Genomic DNA, 21,734 nt, shown 5'->3' on the forward strand with positions numbered 1-21,734 from the left:
AAAGCAGATGGTGTCACCTCCAAAGAGATTGTTGCTGTCACTTCCACCGATCACCAACCGAGCCTCGCTTCCACCGATCAACAACCGAGCCTCGCTTCCACCGATCAACAACCGAGCCTCGCTTCCACCGAGCCAAGCGATCCAGTTTCAGAACCGAGCCTGGTTGTATTGGACAAGCGTGCAAAGAGTAAACGAGCGAAGAAACCTGCTCCCACTGTGAGATCTCCTTATACGGCAGAGAAAAAAAAAGATAAAGTGGCAGCCTATAATCCATTTCCGCCAGTAAACAAAGATAAGTTGAAGGAACTCGCTGATTGGTTGAAAACTGATCCGTAAGTGATTGCTTTACCCATAATAGCTTGATTTAGTCGTCCAAAACTGATTGCTTTTTTGTTTGCAGTCATTATTCAACTAAGACTGAGGACAAACCACGTACATCACCAACAAGGTGGTACCACTTCCTCCGGACAGCCAGAGAATGGCTGGAAGACTGCGTAAGTCTTCTGCACACGATTTAAGTCGTCTACAAAGTCGTCCAAGTAGACTACTTTCCAGACGACTTAAAGATAAATCGACCACGTAGACGACTTATATTTAAGTCGTCTGGTAACTTCTAACTTGTTATATTTAATATGCAGCATATAGATGTTTGGATTAATGTGCTAAGGCAGAGGTATCAGGAGAACCCACAAGCTTTCAGGAGCGAGCGAATGTGCTTCCTGGATCACAACTTTTCCCAGTCTTGGAGAGAGCAGTATCAGCTCTTCAAAACATCGGAACCTGATCACAAAGGTTTAGGAAGAGTTCTACCTGGTGGGGCGTCGAATTTTTATGACGGATCAATACCTTCATTTTGCCAATCAAACAAGAAGTGGGGGGAGGACATTGATGATATCTATGCGCCAGTGAACTTGAACGACAAGCATTGGGTTGCTATTTGGATATCGATCCCTAAGAGGCACATAGTCGTCTGGGACAGCATACCTTCATCTAGTGTACCAGACGCATGGGATGCGATAATGGAGCCTTTTCTCCAGATGGTCCCTTATCTGCTTGTTGAGTGCGCAGCCACCGACGAAATACGGGTCAAATACGGGTTGGAGCCATACACATATGAGAGACCGCTGAAAGGTGTACCCACGGCCAACAATGGTGATTGTGGCGTGTACGCTGTAAAGTACATTGAATGTCATGCTCTTGGGGTCTCCTTTGACCCTAAAGACTTTGCTAGGTGCAACGCGAAGAAAATGAGGGATAATATGGCGGTGGATATATGGAAGGAGCTTGTTGATCAGCATTTGAAAGAAAATGTGGATGGTGATAAGTTCGTGGGCATGTATGATTAGATTTGTGTTTGTATTTGAACTTGTCTTTGTATTTGAACATGATTTTTTAACGAGCGAAGTATTTGTATTTCAGCTTGTCTTTGTATAGATTTGTAAATATATAAGTTGTCTGGAAGAAATAAGTCGTCTGGAAGGTTTTCCAACTGGACGACTTACAAATAAGTCGTCTAGAAGGTTTGGACGACTTATTATAAGTCGTCTGGAAGGTTTTCCAACTGGACGACTTACAAATAAGTCGTCTAGAAGGTTTGGACGACTTATTATAAGTCGTCTGGAAGGTTTTCCAACTGGACGACTTACAAATAAGTTGTCTAGAAGGTTTGGACGACTTATTATAAGTCGTCTGGAAGGTTTTCCAACTGGACGACTTACAAATAAGTCGTCTAGAAGGTTTGGACGACTTATTATAAGTCGTCTGGAAGGTTTTCCAACTGGACGACTTACACTGGACTTCTAAAAATAAAATACACTGGACGACTTACACTGGACTTCTAAAAATAAAATACACTGGACGACTTAGTAGAAGGTAGTCTAAAAATAAAATACAATTGAAGGGATAGTAGAAGGTAGTCTAAAAATAAAATACACTTGAAGGGATAGTAGAAGGTAGTCTAAAAATAAAATACACTTGAAGGGATAGTAGAAGGTCGTCTAAAAATAAAATACACTGGACGACTTAGTAGAAGGTCGTCTAAAAATAAAATACACTGGACGACTAAAAATTTAGTCGTCTGGACGGGTAATCAAGACTGGACGACTTAAATTTAGGTCGTCTGGAGAACTAGTCAACTGGTTGTGTACATTGTGGTTTCGTATGGCCAGTTTCCTTGCAGTTTGAGCATCTCCGTGCCCTGTGTTTCTTCCTGGGTTTGTGTCCTCTCATCCTAGATAGCTCCAACCAAGATTGCCATCTTGATTTCTTCGGTCTCCCCCGACCACGCTTTAGTTCTGGAGGAAAGCATTCTCGTTCCTCAATATGTTGTGACACGATAGGATATATATTCTCTGAGTATCCTGCATACAGATAATTCTTTGAGTACAGTGGACATACAAGTGTGGAGATATGCAAACCAGCATGTGTTCCAGCAGCTATAGCATGAGAGCAAGGTATTTTCTCCACTCCATAGACACCACAATCACACTTTGCATGTTCCAAATCAACCACACAGTCCATTTTGCCACCTTTGACAAAGAAATGCCATCCATCAATTGGTTCGACCGTCATCGTATCCGCTATCTCTTCTCGAACAGCAAGCAAGTATTCAACACCCCCGCTATGTTCAGTTGTGAGACTCAAAGCATCTTGTCTCCTTTTCCAATACCATTTTCCTAACTTCTGCCTTATGAACTCCAGCAGGAACGTAATCGGAAATCCTCTTGCTCGCTTCAGTGCGGAATTAATAGATTCAGCAATGTTGCTTGTTTTTATGTTGAACCTGTTCCCCTTACAATAAACCCTTGACCATAGCCTGACGTCGGCTTTCTCCAAATACGTTGCAAGTTCCGGGTTTGCACTCCGTATCTCAGCCATGTACCGGTCAAAATCGTAAACCGTGTGAGCATAAGCAGCCCCTTTCACCAAGTACATGAGATGTTTCCCTTTAAACTTTTTGACAATGTTATCTTGAAGGTGATAATAACATATTCCTCGGGTTGCCCAAGGAAACACCTTATCACACGCACTTTTAATGGCCTTGTGCCGGTCGGAGACTATCACCAGAGGCTTGTCATGAGATATACAACTAGCCAATTTTGTGAAAAACCATTCCCAAGAAGGTACATCTTCCTCATCCACGATCCCAAAAGCCAATGGGAATATCTGAAAATTGCCATCTTGTGCGGCTGCAACTAACATAGTTCCTCCATACTTTCCACTTAGGTGAGTTCCATCCACCACAATGACCCTTCTCTGATACTTAAAACCTTTGATAGAAGCTCCAAAAGAGAGAAATAGATACTTAAATCTTTTCATAGAATCAAGTTCTATCGCCGTGATAGAATCAGGATTTGCAATGGAGATTTGCTCGAGATATGATGCCAGACGCGAATACCCTTCTTCTGCTGATCCTCTCACCAATCTTTGTGCATATAACAGTGCTCTGTATGAAGTGGTGTAATCAAGCGCCATGCCAAACATGTTCCTCATTGCATCAGTGATATGCTGCGGAGTTATCCCATCAATGATTCCAACACGATCAATGAAAAGACTACCTACATACTTCGGAGTACAGTGTCTCCGCTGAGCGATTCGGTCTCCCGCTGAGCATAAATGTTTTTCCACATACTTTGTTACCCAAAACGTGTTTGTCCCATGTTTGACACTCGCTCTGACCTTCCATCCACAATAGCTAACCCGACATGTTGCCACAACGAGAGTTTTCGTTGATTTGTATAATCTGAAAGAAAACTTACCCCTCACTGCTGCCAACCGCAGCTCTGAAAGCAGTGCACCCTTGCTAACAAAACTCTGGTTGACATAGATACTGGTACCATTCGATTTTCCTCCTTCAATAGCATTTGTCTTAGCATATGTCTTTTGGATTTCTTCAAAACAAATATTATCATCATCTTCCTCGTCCTCATCTGGAACCTTTCCATAAAGACTGTAATCCCCACCATTCTGATCCGTTTCACCAACAATAGAATTATCAGCATCCTCCTCCCCATTTTCCTCCTCCCCATCTTGATTTTCATCTTCAACAAACTCATTATCACCAACATCTTCAAAACATTCATCAGCTTCATCATCATCACCAACATCTTCTTCCCATTCACCAGCTTCATCATCATCACCAACATCTTCTTCCCATTCACCAGCTTCATCATTATCACCAACATCTTTTTCCCATTCACCAGCTTCATCAATATCCCTTTTCTCTGAAACCGTTTCGACCTTGCTGCGGCTTGATACACAAAGACATACTCTATGGGTTTTGAGTATCTCCAGCAAGTTTCGAACTTGTCTATCACTTGTAACATGAATGGGAAGACTGCCTGGAGCCATCATCATTTCTGCTGGTAATGAGTAGCTAATCTCCACACTCACTGTTCTCATGTCCAGGTTATAATCTTCTTGAGCCATTGCAACAAGTTCAGCATGTGTTGAATCTTCATTCAATAAAAACAATCTTGCTCCTTTGAGATCATCAACCACAAAATCCCAACGGAAATCTCTCAACAACCATTCTCCATACACTGCATGTAACTGAAAAATCATCTGCAAATATTCAAAATAAAACACATTAGTAAACATAGAGAAAATGAAGAAGTTCAATAAACATTGCCGCAGACGACTTAGCATTAAGTCGTCCAGAAGACTTAAAGGTAAGTCGTCTAAAGAGGTCACTTTTGCAATTGAAAATTAAAAGGGACGACTTAATTCTAAGTCGTCCGGCTTTGTTTGTTAAAAAAAAAACTTCAGACGACTTATATATAAGTCGTCTACGAGAAACGGGCTAGTTTTGCATTTGACCGAATCGTGTCAGATCTTTGACTATTTCTGGACGACTTATAATTCAGTCGTCTCTGGGAAAGTTAAAATTTCAATATTTTATGAAAACTTGACGACTTACGTGTAAGTCGTCCTAGGTTAGTTTTGTAATTGAAAAATAAAACTTGAAATTTAACTTTCTCCAGACGACTTAGATGAAAGTCGTCCAGCTAAACGACTTAATTTAAGGTCGTCCGGGATAAGCAAGGTTTGACCAGAAAATTGGGAAAAATTCTGGACGACTTTGCTTTCCCCGGACGACTTTAAATTAAGTCTTCTGGAGGGACGACTTTATATTAAGTCGTCTGGTTAAAGTTAAATTATGAAGTTTTATTTTTCAATTACAAAACTAACCTAGGACGACTTACACGTAAGTCGTCAAGTTTTCATAAAATATTGAAATTTTAACTTTCCCAGAGACGACTGAATTATAAGTCGTCCAGAAATAGTCAAAGATCTGACACGATTCGGTCAAATGCAAAACTAGCCCGTTTCTCGTAGACGACTTATATATAAGTCGTCTGGAGTGTTTTTTTTTAACAAACAAAGCTGGACGACTTAATTTAAGTCGTCCGTTTGACCAGAAGACTCATCAGTAAGTCTTCTACATACAGATGACTTACTAGTAAGTCTTCTACGCGAACAGATCTTGAAAAAAAATTCAAATTCGTACCTTAAACTAGGTGAGATGACTTCGTTTGCACACAGGGTCTTCTCCAACCACCCATAACCTCAAACGAAAGCAACCGTAAGTCAAAACGAAAGAAATATGGCTCTGTCAACCATAGCCCATATTTTGAATCAAAAGCTTGAGTTTTTGGATGAATATAGAGAGAAAGTGAAAGAAATGTTGTTTTTAGTTCATAACAATTGAAACAGAGAGAGTGTAAAGAGATTTACGTCCATTAAAGGGCATTAAAAGCTTCAAACAGTTCGTACAAGGTTGTTGCCACTATTCATTGCAGTGGCAATATTGTAAATACTTGAAGAAGATGAGGTTGAGACAGTAAAGAAGCCATTTACGAAAAAAAAAAAAATATTAATTGTATTTTCGTAGATAAAATGCAGGTGTGGGGTTAAAATCTCAAAAAAAAATGGAGTCAAAAGAAAATGTTAGTTTTATGTTTGACTCCAAGTTTTGAGTCACTTTTGCAAAAAGCCCCTTTGTTAATTAATTATGACGTGGTTCGGTGTTACATGACTTGTCTTCGCTCGCTCATTCTCTCCCCGACGAAGAAACAAATCTTAGCTTAGCACCGCCGCGAGACCGAATTCGATATTCCGGTTATCTCCCACCGCCCGTGTGGCTGGCTATCGATTCCGATTCTTGTCGGATCTAGTGTCTCCCTTTCTTCGTCCAGATCTCGTACTATTAAATCTGCGATGGAGGCGATCGATGAGTTGTCTCAGCTTTCGGATTCGATGAGACAAGCGGCGGCGCTGCTCGCTGACGAAGATCCCGACGAGAGCTCTTCTTCTAGGCGCCCGGCTACTTCTCTCAACGTGGTTGCCCTAGGGAATGTGGTTGGTTTCCTCCTTCTCTTTTTTCTTCTCTTCGATGCGCTTGTGTTTAGTTTCTATGCTGTGATCGAGTGTAGATTTTGGATGCCGCATAGTGGATCTAGATGAAATGTTCCCAAAAACTAGGAGTTTGGTTTGATTCTGTGAGGTTAATAGGTTGAAGGGAGAATCAAGGTTGATGTGTTTGATATTTGTAACTATGAAGATAAAAGTACGAGCTTTGCTTGTCAGATCAATTGAACTCTCTATTATTTAAAACACACAGAAATAGGAGAATATATTGCTCTTGATATGGGTTAAGTTTTTTACTTTGTTTGCTGGAACAGGGAGCTGGGAAGTCTGCAGTTTTGAATAGCCTCATTGGACATCCAGTTCTGGTAAGTTGTATATTGTGTGTGTGTGCCAGTTTGTTTACTTCACTCTATAGTGATACATTTTATCTGCTACATATTTCGATGGACAGCCGACAGGTGAGAATGGTGCTACACGGGCTCCTATAATCATTGACCTGAGCAGGGAGGAATCACTGAGCAGCAAGGCTATTATCTTGCAAATTGACAATAAATCTCAACAAGTTTCTGCAAGTAAGGCTCCCTATGTGCATTTTTGGATATGATTTGTAAAGCTTTTTCTGCATGTAGGATACAGTGCTTTGGATTATTATTTATGTAATGTTTTCCGTTTCTTTTGTATGGCTGTATTCTAGGTGCCCTAAGACATTCTCTACAGGATAGGCTTAGCAAAGGAGCCACAGGGAGGGGTCGTGATGAAATATACCTTAAACTTCGTACAAGCACTGGTAAGTCCGTTCTTACCTGTGCAATCATTATTGCGAAGCCGCATTTATTGGTCATTCTATTATCAAAGGTAAGTTGGGTATCTGAATGTGTCTCTGACATCAGCGAATGCCTCAGTTGTAATGTGTAACCACGATTAACTAAAATCCACAGCTTCACTTTTTGGGGTAGGATCTGAAGACGATATCCATAATGAAGGATATGATGCATTAACTTAATAGGCTACTCCTAAGAACGTGAATAGTCCACATATCAATTGTTTCCTTACTATTTTCTGTAATCATCCTGACATATTTGTGCCTATTATATTGCAGCTCCGCCATTGAAACTGATTGATTTGCCTGGTCTGGACCAGAGAATTGTTGATGATTCAATGGTAAGGTTATGAACTGCATGATGCCTTTGTCATTCCCTTAGTCAACCTCTCAATCATACACATTCTCAACATTTTTTATTCGACATTCTGGCTGAAAGAGCAACATAGATTCATTTTCATATTTTTCTCGTCGTCGTGTAATTTGTTTATTTATTCTTTTGGCAAGATTGGTGAACATGCACAGCACAATGATGCCATACTGTTGGTTGTTGTGCCTGCTAGCCAGGCGCCTGAGATTTCTTCCTCTCGAGCCCTGAAGATAGCGAAGGAGTATGATTCAGACAGTGAGTACATTAAAATTTTCATCATAGAGACCCTTCATTTTATTTTTGAAGTCCTGCGGTTGCCCTTTACTATATTTGGATTAAACCATTGGATTTTCAAAAATGTACTAAAAAAAAAAATTCACACATTTCCCTGTTTATAGGTACTAGGACCGTAGGAATTATCAGCAAAATTGATCAGGCAGCAGAGAACCCAAAAGCGCTTGCAGCAGTTCAGGCTCTTCTTTCAAACCAGGGGCCTCCAAAAACAACTGATATTCCATGGGTTGCACTTATTGGTCAATCTGTAGCAATTGCATCAGCGCAGTCTGGAGGCAGTGATAACTCTTTAGAAACTGCTTGGCGTGCGGAGAGTGAAAGCCTCAAATCCATTTTGACGGGTGCTCCACAAAGCAAACTTGGCAGAATTGCGCTGGTGGACACCCTTGCTAGTCAGATTCGTAGCAGAATGAAGCTCAGGCTACCAAATATCTTGTCTGGGTATTTCTCTATCCATATGTTTGCTTTAAGATCTCATATTTGCAAATGAAAATGGATTGTTTGTTCTGCATATTTTCGGTACTTGTAGTTTAGATGAGACTTGCAATATGCTGCATGAAAGCCTACCCGTTTTTTTCTAATCTTTGAAGTGGAAATCAATCTTTAGGCTTAGTTACTTGGACTTTCAAGCTCCCATCGTCAGTAACGCACTTCTCATGATATGTACTACAAAGCTTTATCCCAATATGTGATCACTGGTCGATACCTATCCTCCGTGAATCTGCTATGTTTCTTTCATCTCCCATGTGATTACCGTCTTTTTTTTAAGTATTATGGATGATTGTTCAGGGACATGGTTTTGGTTCTTATGAAAATTCTGAACATTCAAATTTTTTTCTTACATGCAGACTCCAGGGTAAGTCTCAAATAGTGCAGGACGAATTATCAAGGCTTGGTGAACAACTGGTTAGCAGTGCTGAAGGTACAAGGGCTATAGCTTTGGAGCTTTGCCGTGAGTTTGAGGACAAATTTCTTCTCCACTTGACTGGTGGTGAAGTGAGTATTTTCCTGCATAAGCTGAACAATACTTTAGTCTGGAAATTTTGAATAAGGGCATATCACCCTCATTGCCTAGTTAAATATCACTGATTAGCTTTTTCGTTGTTCTACTTGTAACGGAAAGGGCTAGTGCTATTTTAATGTATAGGATAAAAATTCCGGAAGTTCGCCTATTAATGAAACTAATATTGGTTGTACCTGCTCTACGTTTCACTGAGCAAGTTTTTGAATTGCATATCTTGTTATTGTGCCTTTCGTGCTGAAGCCACTTTTGGAGCTAGGTAAATTATATTTTTAACAAAATTTTGGTATAGGGAAGTGGTTGGAAAGTTGTTGCAAGTTTTGAAGGAAATTTCCCCAATCGTATCAAGCAGCTTCCATTGGATAGATACTTTGACTTGAATAATGTTAAAAGGGTAGGTTTCCGCATTTCTCTTGTACCAAATCTTATGAACAAGTAAACAATTTAAATGGGAATTTGACAGATTGATTTTCTAACCGTTTCAGATTGTACTAGAAGCAGATGGTTATCAACCTTATCTTATATCTCCGGAGAAAGGGTTGAGATCGTTGATAAAGATTGTTCTTGAGTTGGCTAAGGACCCAGCACGATTATGCGTTGATGAGGTGTGTCTATGTTAGTATTTATAGTTTATATGGTGTTGTCTTCCTCTAACTTGAGCTGTATAGGATTGAAATGCTAAAATTACTAGGTACGAAATATTGGCAATGGCTTGTTACACTTACACATGGTCTGTTAAACACATATTACTATAATATTTTAATTTTCCCGATCTGGATTTATTGGAGTCCTACTCAATCTTATTTTCAATATTGTCACGTTTCATTTTTATTCTGAAGGTTCTTTTTTTCATAACTGGTTTCTTACCTTCTGAACTTTTGATTAGGTTCACCGAGTGCTTGTTGATATAGTTTCGGCTTCCGCTAATGCCACACCTGGTCTTGGGAGATATCCTCCTTTTAAGAGAGAGGTAATAGTGCTTTTTCACTGCTCATTAAGTAGCCTTTTTCATCTTCATAATAGCTGTTACTTTTATTAATATGATCATGAACCAGGTCGTAGCTATAGCAAGTGGCGCACTTGATGGATTCAAGAATGAAGCTAAGAAGATGGTAGTTGCGCTAGTTGATATGGAGCGTGCGTTCGTACCACCTCAGCACTTCATCCGCCTCGTACAAAGAAGGTAACATCAGCTTGCCTGTCTTTGCTTTTCGCTTCTGTTATTTCGAGTGGCTTTATCATATCGTTCTTATTGATCATTATTTTAATTTATTTCTTTAATTGTACGATGGTTTAAACATGTCAAATGGATCTACTTTTGTGGGTGTCACTACAGTTACATATTCACCTTTCTTAGTAGTCCGATAGCTGCAGCATTTTGTCGCACAAGTCCTGAATTTATATCATACACCATTAACAAGCTGTATTATTCTCATTTATGATGCATATTCACTATCGCCTGGTACCGTTTACTATCGTTATCAGAATGGAAAGGCAGCGTCGTGAGGACGAGCTTAAAGGGCGTTCATCTAGAAAGGGACAAGATGCAGAGCAATCTCTCTTAAACAGGGTTTGCCTTTATCTCAAAATGGATCTGGTTTCACTCACTGGATAGTGCTTTCAAACTTTTGTTTCTGCTTGTAAACCAGGCATCTAGTCCTCAGCCAGAGGGGTCATCAACTGGTGGTAGCTTGAAATCATTGAAAGACAAATTTCTTCCGCAAGATAAAGATAAAGACAAAGATAAAGAAACGCCAGAGGTCTCTGGTCTAAAGACTGCTGGACCTGAGGGCGAGATAACAGCAGGTCTTTATTCTATTATAATTCTGTACAGTGGCTGCCTAACAAAGTTCTTTATGCTCCCACCTTGCATTTACTGCTGCTAAGTTCTCTGTCAGTTCAATTGCGTGATTTCTTGGTCTTTTCTATATCCTATCTGCCAATTAAGCTTTGGAGTGATGTAGGATCGGCTTTTCTTGAAATTACTTGTTGATAAAACACCAGCTTCGAAGCTTTTCTTTCTTTCAAATTTGGCGATATCATTTTTTCTTCTTCTTGCCTGCGAGTTTACTTGAACTAGCGCGTGATGCACTTTAATGTGTTTAGCTTGTTATAAAAACCAGCTTCCAAGGTCTTCAACTTTATTTTTATTCTGTTGCACAGGGTACCTGTTGAAGAAAAGTGCAAAGACAAATGGCTGGAGTAGGCGATGGTTTGTTCTGAATGAAAAGACTGGAAAGGTTAGCGTTTATCACAAATATCTGCAAAAGAGAAAGATGTGTGCGTTTTAACTGTTCTACGAGCAGTATATAATCCCTTACACTGAAAACCTTTTCATAACGTTACTGCTGATGAGAAAATTTAGATGCTCCATAATTAACATTTTGCTTTCTTTACTAGAACATTTTTTATGATTGTTGCTGAAGTGATCTGCCTTTGCATTTACCTTTCTTCAGCTTGGTTATACGAAAAAGCAAGAAGAAAGGAACTTCCGTGGCACTGTAACTTTGGAGGTATCATTCTCTTGCAATACCTACTTCTCGTTGGCCGAAGATTGTATCTGCAGTTAAAAGATTAATAATACGATTTCATATTTTACGGTGCTCTTCCACCTGGTGAGGAATGATGGTTACCTGTTACTGTGAAGTTTACTCTTTAGAACGTTTAACTACGGTTACAGCTTATGAGAAAACCGAGATGCTTCGTAAATAACGTTTAGCTTTTGCAATGGTATTAAGGTACACAATACTCGCATGTTTTTTTGTGTCCCATGAAACTCTGTTAATCTGCTCAGGAATGCAGTATTGAAGAAATTTCTGATGATGAAGGAGAAAAATCAAAGAGCTCGAAAGATAAGAAATCAAATGGACCTGATTCAAAAGGACCAGGCCTTGTCTTTAAGATAACCTGCAGGGTCCCATATAAGACTGTACTTAAAGGTATATCAAGCTATTATAAATCTTAGCTGCTTGACCCTCTTTTTGTGCTGTGTTGTGTAAGCAAGTCTTAAAAATCTCTTATGCTGCAGCTCACAATGCGCTGGTTCTGAAGGCCGAGAGCATGGTTGATAAGAATGAATGGATTAACAAGCTGCAAAAGGTTATCCAAGCCCGAGGAGGCCAAGTAGGTGGCGCTTCCATGAGGCAAAGTCTTTCAGAAGGTTCACTTGTAAGTGACACAAAGAAACTATTTCGCTTGTTAAGTGAATTTTTCTTATCCCTTTCCCTTAAGAAGTTAAAATCCTTACAATATGTTGGTTAGCTGATCTTAATCCTGTATCAAGATCATGATGATAAAGTCTTTGTTGTAAATCTCCTATATGGCTTGAAATTGATGTCTTTGGGGGTTATCCATTTTACCGGTAGATATTTGGTTTGTCATTTAGTTTCTACTACATGGTGGTAAATTACGGTTATACTTAGGTTGTCTGCTTTCCTTTGCTTGTTCAGGATAAGATGGTAAGGAAACCGGTTGACCCTGAAGAAGAATTGCGGTGGATGTCCCAAGAAGTACGAGGTTACGTTGAAGCAGTTTTAAACAGCCTTGCCGCGAATGTTCCAAAGGTGGACTAATTTGTATTCTCGTGAATTCTTTAGTTTCCATCTCGCTTTCTACTATTACTTCATTACTTAAAACCCATCCGACAACAGGCCGTTGTTCTTTGTCAAGTGGAGAAATCAAAGGAAGACATGCTGAATCAGCTCTACAGTTCTATCAGGTTACATATCTTTTTATCCCAATAGATATAGTATTGTAACTCAAATCGGCTCTGATGTGATGTGGTACTTATTTGTCTACTCCTCCTACATTGATCTGCAGCGCGATAGGTAATGAGAGGATTGAATCGTTGATTCAAGAGGACCAAAACGTCAAAAGAAAAAGAGACCGTTACGAGAAGCAGTCATCTCTTCTTTCAAAGCTCACGAGACAGCTTAGCATTCACGATAACCGAGCAGCTGCTGCTTCAAGCTGGTCTGACAGCGGCACTGGTATAAATATATATATGAATGAATACATATCTTCCCCTCTTTCAAATAATGTGCGTATATCTAACCGAAAACTAAATTAATTTTCTTGTGTTATCTTTATTTGCAGAAAGCAGCCCGAAAACCAATGGAGGAGGGTCTACGGGGGAGGATTGGATGAATGCGTTTAACGCTGCTGCTAGTGGACAGGACTCATTGAAGAGGTATGGATCTGGTGGTCATAGCCGACGGTACAGTGATCCAGCTCAGAATGGTGAGGATGATTCTTCTGGATCTGGTGGGAGCAACCGTCGTACCACACCAAACAGGCTCCCACCGGCACCTCCACAGTCTGGTGGATCATCTTACAGGTATTAGTATAACCTGTTTAATTTTACAAATTTGTTATTGGAGAAACCATAAACACATTTTGTTTTCCTTTTTGGGATTTGTCCCATTTCTGGTCTAGTTTTTTACTTATGTATTAATTGGTTTGTTTTCTTTGAAACAACGATTATGATATGATGATGATGTACTTGCGTGTGTTTGTAAGATATTGTTAGAGATGCACACATATCATGAGTGTCGTCTCATTTGGTCAAAACTTTTTGTTTTTTCTTCAGCAAATAAATGTTTTTTTTCCTCTCTTAGCTCTTATTCTTGGGAGTGTAACTTTTCTGTATATATATATACTCCATCTGTTCCCGAAAGTAAAATTTTCTAGAGTATTCACGCTTATTAAAAACTGATCTTAATAAAATCATGAACGATTCGTTTGTCTGCAATTCTGAATTACATGTTTGAATTCCCTAGTTCTAGCGCTTTGTCCATCTATTTGCAACTATCTCTTACTTTCTGTAATTAACTGCATTGCAATTATTATTGTCTAGCTTAATCTAAAATTGATAGTCTATTTTGTAAAATATAGAGTTTTTTTTATTCGATCCTTAAGTGTTACATCACACTCTGAAATTTCATAGTAGCTCAAAGGTAAATTTGAGCATATGAGAAAGCTTCCAATATCGATGGCTCAAGGAAGTTCTGGATGATAGATAGCACTATGAGGACTAAAAATATACATCACTAGGACTAAAAATAACATTGCATTTCATATCAGATGTTGGATTTTTCCAAACTGCAAGTTAGATTTAAAGGTAGACAAATAAAAGACTTTAGATTCTTTGTCAAACAACCTAAGATTCCTACACCCTGTTTGGTATTCCATCTCCACTTACTATCACTACATTCCCCAAATTCAGTTTTACATTTCTGATCAGATTCGAGTCACTAATCATGTGATGAGATGCTCTTGAATATACAATCAATGGTTTCCAGATGTTTGATGCATGAAATGAGTAACCAAATACTTTACCAGAATTCTACTTAATGAGTTTGATAAGTGCATCAAGGTATGACTTCCTCACCATCTCATATTGATTAGTTACCAAGGAACCATGAGTTTTTACCAAGGCCTCCCACATTGAATTGTGTCGAAGGACCAGCCTACCCGGATATTTCATCAGAGAGGTAAACTCTTGGTTCCCTGAACTTGTTTGGTTTGAGATGAAGGTAAACGATCCCTAATTAGTCTTTCGTGTGACCTTCTTCTTGCAGTGATCATACACCCACATCTTCCTATCTTCCTGCTTGCTCGTTCCTTTGTTGGCAGTCACAAGCTCTCCCTTTCCACCAAAGAGTTCAGGTTCTAAGTTCAGGCAATCCTTACTCTTTTTGAATTTTCAGAATTTGTCTTACCTTAGGATTATCTTGATCAGGTCATTCCAGGTAAGGCTAAGAAAAAGCAGGAGAACAAAGACATTGTTTTGTTCTCGCCTCTCATTAAGTATATCCATATAAACATAGCTTGGCCTCAACATCTCAAACTCAGCCCATAGGGGCCATAGGGCTCTGAACTTTCCAAAATATTGGGTAAACACCATGTTCTGTTGGCTCAGATTGTTGATAGCTTTCTTCACTTCAAAGACTTGGATCAGGTTTTAGAGATGTTCCCATACACCTACTGAAGAAACTCTCAAATATCCTTTGCGGTTTCACAATAGGAATAAGCCTCAAATGTTTCAAAAGAGTTTTGAATGATTAACATAACATTTTGGTCCTCTTGGAACCACTTGTTTTTATCCATTTGGACAATTTCCTTGTCGTCTTTGCTGAACCGTCTCCTTTGGAACTTAATTCTTTGTGACAAGACTTCATAACCCACGGCTGCAACGCTATCTACGTCATTTTAGATCATAGAAAAGAATTTACCCCTTAAGGATCAATGGAACAACCACTACTCTTGAGTTTTCAGTGGTAAGATTTGAGAAGAAGAGAAGAAACATATTTAATTCAGAAGAAATAAAGAGAACATGAGCTTATCACTTTGATACCGTGTAAGAATATGAAATTTATAATGATGAGAATGATAAAGAACAATAAAAAGATTAAGAAAATAGAAAGAAGAAAAGTAGAAAAAGAAACTTAATTCTCTTAACATATACTTGTGATTACAGTGGTTTATATAAAGAGATTTGACATACTAAAAAAAACTAAGCATTCTTAACTTACTAAAGAAACTAATATATATATATATTAAAAGATACATAAAATATTCTTAATATTTCAGTGCTTTTAGTTTCTTAAATCCATCCCTAGATATGGATTCGTTACACGGCCTGCAATCCGCCATAAGTTAGCAACGGGTGATAGAACATGTCTCAGGGGTATATTGACAACAATTTTATAATTTTTATCATGTAGAGAATAAAATGAGACAAGAGAGTATTTTTATGTCTGTCCTTCCCCTTATATGTTATGTACAATTATTTGTAATTAGTTACTTGGTAACATGATCACCCGGACTAAAATAGAACACTTCAATCATGTTGGGATTTTTTAATCCATGTCCAACTCTATTGTCTGATTAGTACAATATTGTCAATTTTAGATCTAAGAGACTTTTGGGCTCTTTCCCAAAAAACCTCGTATATTAGATATTATTTCTCTAAACTTTCAATGTGGGACTTTAATTGACATCTCTCATTCTCCCCCTCAAGCCAAAGACCACACGCCTTGTGTTCTTTCCTCTAGTGAATTATCTTCCTGCCATATACCTCCCATTTCTACTCTATGGATATTTTGGTCTTCTTGCAGGTTTTCATCATCTTGCTCTGATACCAATTGTTGAAATTTATTTAGCCGATGCCCAATTCTTTATTGTCTGATTAGTACGATATTGTTTAATTTGGGCTTGAGAAATACGTCCGCATAGATTTACTTATAAGGTTTTTTTCCTAAAGATTTTATACTAATCAGAGTTGGATTTCTTGTTATATATCATATATTATTTGTCTAAACTTCTACTGTGGAACTTTGATTTACATCTCAAATATCAGTCATGTGAAACCGAGCCAAAAGTCGGAGGGTACTCTCGTAGAAATTGCATTCCAAGTTGTTATCTATAGCATTTCGAAAGAAAGAAACAAAAGGCGATATCAACAACAAAGCACCACCCCTCTTCGACTGGTCAATGTTGTTGATGAGAATTTGGAGTCAAATCACATCTGTTACCACAGATCAAGATGAATGTAAGTGTAGATTTTGAATGAGTTTTAGAAGTTAACATGAGATGATAAAGTTGCAGACCCAAAGTGTTGAGAAGTTCAAGAACATCCTGGCGTACGATATATACTAGGTGAAAGTACCAGATGGAGTCACCAGAAGTGAATGTTGGTTGGATGATGTGAGTGAAGATGCATAGTTCACGTGAGTGGAGATGCAAAGTTCTGACATACATCTTGTATCAGTTGGAAGTGCAGCATGATCTACATCAAAATTGAAGAATGACAAAATCAATCTGGAGCTAAATTGTTGGTTTGGAGATTGGATCTGGAGCAGAGCTGGAGCTAAACTAAAGGTTACTTGAAGGCTAAGCAACCGGAGATTTAACTTGAAGAAGGGAGATTTATTGAGAGAATATTTCGAAAAAACTTTGTACAAGATTTGGAAATATTCCATAAAGGAAGATTGAGAATATATCTTCCTTGTAGAGTTGACTAGTATCATCCACGAAACTACTAAGTATAAGTAGGTTGTGTTGAGCTTTGTATGAGCTTATCACAGAGAAAGTATTTTAGTTAAAAAGGGTTCAGAACTTGATAGGTGAGTGAAACACAAAGGGCTAAATGAGAGAAGTTCTAAGGTTTTGTTTTTCTGTTTAATCTTGTAAGTTCACTTTGAAAAAAATCTAGTGATCCATAACAATGTTAAGCCGGTCCTGTCTGCGTGAGATCTATCTTGCACTCACAATGAAGTCCCCTGCATGCTGCATAAGTGGACAGCGGCTGACAACTATCCTGAGCAGAAGATCTCTTTTGCTCTATTGTTTTGATATTCTGTTTTTCATATCGTTTTTAGATGCTATGTTTTTTTTACTAGTTTTGTCCTGCTAGTGGTTTCAGTGCCTTGCTCAGACCTGTAGGATCCTAAGTCAATTTAAAAAAAAAGAATTGTATATGTATAATTTCTTAAAAATATATATATATACAAGCAAACACTACATAAAACTTGAATATCCACTAAGCACTGCCTGATTGGTTTGATCAAAGCCGTAACTGAAATTGACTGGTTTCTGTAGAAAAAAGTGTCATCCATTGTTAAATAAAAGTGAAGTAGAGACCGTTGGATTAGTTTTATCCATTCATATAAGGTAAAGACAGCAAACAAAAGGAAATTATCCATTGAAATTGTTTAAAATAAAACACAGATTACACTTATTGCTTCCACTTTCCATTATCTAAAATATTCCAAATATTTATCATAGAATAGTCCTCTAGTGACGAACATTAATTATAACATAATCCATGTTGGTGGAAAAAGAATAAAAAAGCAAAACTATAACTGTAACAAACAAATAAATAAACTATAACTGAAACAGATATCTATGTTTTGACTTTCTTTTTTCTGGTTCCTAGACGTTCTGATATTTTCTCTTCCTGTCTCCTGATACAAATCCGTATAACAATGGCGCAACATATCCTGAATCAGCGTCCAATCTCAAGACGTCCTATCTCTCGCCTTTGTCGCCATGGTTTCTTTCTCCTCCCTCTCGCTCTACTTGTTCTCCTCGGTGTAGTCTTACCTTGGTTAGGATCTCCCTTATCATACAATACCTCCTCTTCTCCTTCTTTTCCTCCCTCACTCTCCTATTGGCGCGAATATTCCTTGACTCAAGCCACCAAATTTGTCGCTAAGAATGAGTCGACGGTGATCGTCTGCACTGTAAGCTATCCTTTCTTGCCTTTTCTCAACAACTGGTTGATTAGTGTTTCTAGACAGAATCATCAAGAAAATGTTCTTGTGATCGCTGAAGATTACGCTACTTTGTACAAAGTCAACGAGAAATGGCCTGGTCATGCCGTTCTTATCCCTCCAGCGTTGGGTTCTCAAACCGCACAACATTTCGGTTCCAAGGTATATAATTTTACCTTTTCCTTGAGATATAGCCTTAGCATTCATTTATATCTTGGACATGTTCGTTGCTTACAAACAAATATTGTTATTTCAAATTTTAACTTGATAACATGGATCACAAGTTTGTGCATGAAGAAACAAAATTTTACATGGTATCTGAACGCAGTAAACTCAAACGGATATAACCGATAAAAGTAAGATTCAGTATGAATGAATCTGAATGCTATCATATCGAGAGCGCTTATGGCCGTTAAACATACTATATCCAAAGTGGAATAAATCAAACCTAAAATATCAAGAGAATATGTTCTTCCATAAATTGCTCATTAGTTTTAAATTAGAAATTTCTGATTTCTCAGAGTATATATAGTCCATGTTTTTATGTGATCATATATATGTGCAAATAACTTATAGTATGATACAGATCCCCTCTTTTTTATTTATTTTCCATCTTCGTATTAGGGTTTCTTCAAGTTTACATCTCGGAGGCCACAACATCTCTTGGACATTTTGGAGCTAGGTTACAATGTAATGTACAACGATGTTGATATGGTTTGGCTGCAAGATCCATTTCAGTATTTAGATGGAAGCCACGACGCATACTTCATGGATGATTTGACTGAAGTATGTGAACACATCCATACATCAACTTTTTCACATGTCTGCAAGTTTACAGTTTTATTTTATTCTCAGTCTTTATTTTGGTGCCTAGATTAAGCCTTTGAATCACTCCCACGATTTACCACCTCCAAATCGAAAAGGAGCCACTTATATATGTAGCTGCATGATTTTCTTGCGTCCCACCAATGGTGCAAAGCTTCTAATGAATAAATGGATCGAGGAACTTGGTTCCCTATTTTGGGCTAAACCTAAAGAAGGAAATGATCAACCTGCTTTTAACTGGGCACTTAACAAAACAGCTCATGAGGTATGTATTGTTGCTTCCTCCAAGTTCCACAATAACCTATTTTATTTTCGGTTTCACTTAGCCAAATATTAGATTTAATTGTTTTAAGCTTAAAATTTTAGATCCTTTATCAAAAAAGCTTAAAATTTTAGGAATCTCACATCAAAATTAAGATGGGATCAAGACTAGTATGTAAAAGATATGTGTCAGTCCATTTTATTACAAAATAAATTTAATTTTGAAACCCAATAAATTTAATATAAGATCTAAACTTATATATAACAAACATTTAATATACTAGTTGTCAAATAGTTTTTAGTTGAAAATATAAAACTTGACATTGTTATAGAATCTAGTTTGCTGAAGCATAGAAGCATCCAAATATGGTTAATTGTCAGTCCTAGGATGAGATTTGTTCAAAGTATTAACTGTCATGTTCTCGAGATCACACTTCCAACAGTCGACTGAACAATTTTAGTACTCTGAGATTCTAGCTTTATCTACTCATCATATTTCCTCTATATTAACTCATGACTGTTTGATTACAACTTAGATATTCTTCTTTTTCTCATTCAGATGATCCTTTTGAATAAAACTGTAAATCAATGGTCTTTTATTACAGTTAAATGCAATATCCATATTGATCATATGAATGAATCTTTAAAAGTCACCTGAATTTTTTACCCAAATCTTGTTAAATTTTGATGAAGCATCTAGCTTTCATTGAAAAATGATAACAAAAGACCATCTTCAAACTTAAATAGATCTTATTTAAACTTAAAATGACTATTTAAATTTTAAATCATGAAATCACATTTCGCCCCCTGTAACCATATTTTATGCTTAAACCGTAAAATTATATTTCCGTCAAAAACCATAAAATCACAATTTCCACCAAAACTATAAAATCATATTTTTCCGAATATAAAAACAAAAATCATATTGTCCGCTTAAACTTTAGAATCACATTTTCCGTCAAAATCACTAAATCAAAGTTTCTTGCCAAAACCACAATACTTACTTTTTGTCAAACAAAATACTTATTTTCCAAAATCATAAAATCATATTTTCACACAAAACCACAAAAACATATTTTCTATCAAATGGAATATCAAATTTTCTGCCAAAACCGCACAATTACATTTTTCGACAAAACAACAAAATTATTTTTCTGCCAATATCACAAAATATATTTTCCGTCATCTGTAAAATCACATTTTTTTCCCAAATTCACAAAACACATTTTCTGCGGAAACTGAAAAACTATATTTTCGGCCAAAACTATAAAATCACATTTTTACCCTTGAAATCAAAAATTATTTTTTTGCCCAAACCACAAAAATACATTTTTCCACCAAAATTGGAAAATTACATTTTCCGCTAAAACTGTACAATTATATTACATATCAAAGCTGCTAAATCATTTTTTTTCATAACGGAAAATAACATTTTCTATCAAAATTAAAAATCATTTTTCTTTTAAAACTACAAATATCATTTCCCACAAAAACACATTTTCCACAAAATGTCATAGAATTGTATTTTTGGTAAAATTGGAAAATCAAGTTATATATTACTATATTTTAGATGATAAATAATTAAAATAATATAGTTAAGATAATTATTTAAAATATAATTAGATCAAAGTATGAGTATTTTAATTATTTTATTTAAAACTTATTTAGGTGAAAATAAATATGTAAAACAATTAATTAAATATTCATTCAATTGATCCATCTAAATAATATCCAAAAAATGAAACGAACAACATTCAAATGGACCATTTGATATAAAATTTAAATGGACTACCTACATGTACATGTCAGATGAGCAAACGAACAACCCCTTATATATTTTCTCAAAAAACAACCCTTATATATGTTTAATCTCAAATGTAGTTATTTCTTGTTTGATTTAACTATCTTTAAAATTCTGTTCAGGTAGATATTTACTTACTTCCGCAAACAGCTTTTCCATCAGGGGGATTGTTCTTCACGAACGAGACATGGGTTAAAGAGACAAAAGGGAAACATGCCATAGTCCACAATAACTACATTATCGGTTACGACGAAAAGTTGAAACGTTTCCGCGATTTTGGTCTATGGCTAGTCGATGATCATGCTCTTGAGTCGCCATTAGGAAAATTATAATGAATTGGAAAACGCAAAAATATTTATTTGTTTTCTCTCTATTTTCTTCTTGTTATCTTGAGATTAAAACTAATTTCAATTTTTTGCATCAAAGTAAAAGTAATTTATGTACTGATTCTTTTGTGTATAATAACTGTCTAATGATTCTTTAACATAAGAGAAAACAAATTGTTGAAAGACCAAAGATACTTTAAAGATAAGCTAAATGGCAATCTCACTGAAAGGACAACAGAAAAATATTTATCTATATGGTATACAGTGACAACATATACTAAAATATTTGATTCGTAATTAATCGAGCACATGACACAGACGTGCCAACAACTAACTAGATTTGTTTTATTTGTTTATCGCGATGAGTCATCT

The 21,734-nt window shown here is 37.0% G+C and overlaps 2 protein-coding genes across 2 annotated transcripts; both read left to right on the forward strand.

Moving 5' to 3' along the window:
* Nucleotides 1-6,035: 6,035 nt before the first annotated feature.
* On the forward strand, nt 6,036-13,483 carry LOC106376700 (dynamin-2B). Its single transcript, XM_048744875.1, has 22 exons — nt 6,036-6,360; nt 6,684-6,734; nt 6,821-6,941; nt 7,064-7,156; nt 7,469-7,530; nt 7,697-7,814; nt 7,958-8,294; nt 8,702-8,849; nt 9,167-9,268; nt 9,360-9,479; nt 9,761-9,844; nt 9,930-10,057; nt 10,360-10,444; nt 10,524-10,680; nt 11,038-11,114; nt 11,331-11,387; nt 11,669-11,813; nt 11,903-12,042; nt 12,324-12,437; nt 12,525-12,592; nt 12,694-12,863; nt 12,970-13,483. The coding sequence occupies exons 1-22, from the start codon at nt 6,220-6,222 to the stop codon at nt 13,215-13,217; spliced, it is 2,766 nt and encodes a 921-aa protein (XP_048600832.1). The 5' UTR covers nt 6,036-6,219; the 3' UTR covers nt 13,218-13,483.
* Nucleotides 13,484-13,667: 184 nt separating this feature from the next.
* On the forward strand, nt 13,668-21,539 carry LOC106374767 (UDP-D-xylose:L-fucose alpha-1,3-D-xylosyltransferase MGP4-like). The gene is made up of 6 exons (XM_013814719.3): nt 13,668-14,366; nt 14,454-14,541; nt 14,615-18,311; nt 18,774-18,935; nt 19,024-19,239; nt 21,159-21,539. The coding sequence occupies exons 3-6, from the start codon at nt 17,862-17,864 to the stop codon at nt 21,366-21,368; spliced, it is 1,038 nt and encodes a 345-aa protein (XP_013670173.1). The 5' UTR covers nt 13,668-14,366; nt 14,454-14,541; nt 14,615-17,861; the 3' UTR covers nt 21,369-21,539.
* Nucleotides 21,540-21,734: the final 195 nt, after the last annotated feature.

The sequence above is a fragment of the Brassica napus genome, chromosome C1, assembly GCF_020379485.1.
Source record: "Brassica napus cultivar Da-Ae chromosome C1, Da-Ae, whole genome shotgun sequence".
Taxonomy (NCBI): Eukaryota; Viridiplantae; Streptophyta; class Magnoliopsida; order Brassicales; family Brassicaceae; genus Brassica; species Brassica napus.

Excerpts from the sequence above, each read along its gene's own strand:
- LOC106374767 (XM_013814719.3), top strand. The coding sequence starts at position 17,862 with ATGGCGCAACATATCCTGAATCAGCGTCCAATCTCAAGACGTCCTATC. Across the intron at positions 18,312-18,773 it reads CACAACATTTCGGTTCCAAG|GGTTTCTTCAAGTTTACATC; the intron begins GTATATAATTTT and ends TCTTCGTATTAG. Across the intron at positions 18,936-19,023 it reads TCATGGATGATTTGACTGAA|ATTAAGCCTTTGAATCACTC; the intron begins GTATGTGAACAC and ends TTTGGTGCCTAG.
- LOC106376700 (XM_048744875.1), top strand. The coding sequence starts at position 6,220 with ATGGAGGCGATCGATGAGTTGTCTCAGCTTTCGGATTCGATGAGACAA. Across the intron at positions 9,845-9,929 it reads ATCCTCCTTTTAAGAGAGAG|GTCGTAGCTATAGCAAGTGG; the intron begins GTAATAGTGCTT and ends ATCATGAACCAG. Across the intron at positions 10,058-10,359 it reads ATCCGCCTCGTACAAAGAAG|AATGGAAAGGCAGCGTCGTG; the intron begins GTAACATCAGCT and ends TATCGTTATCAG.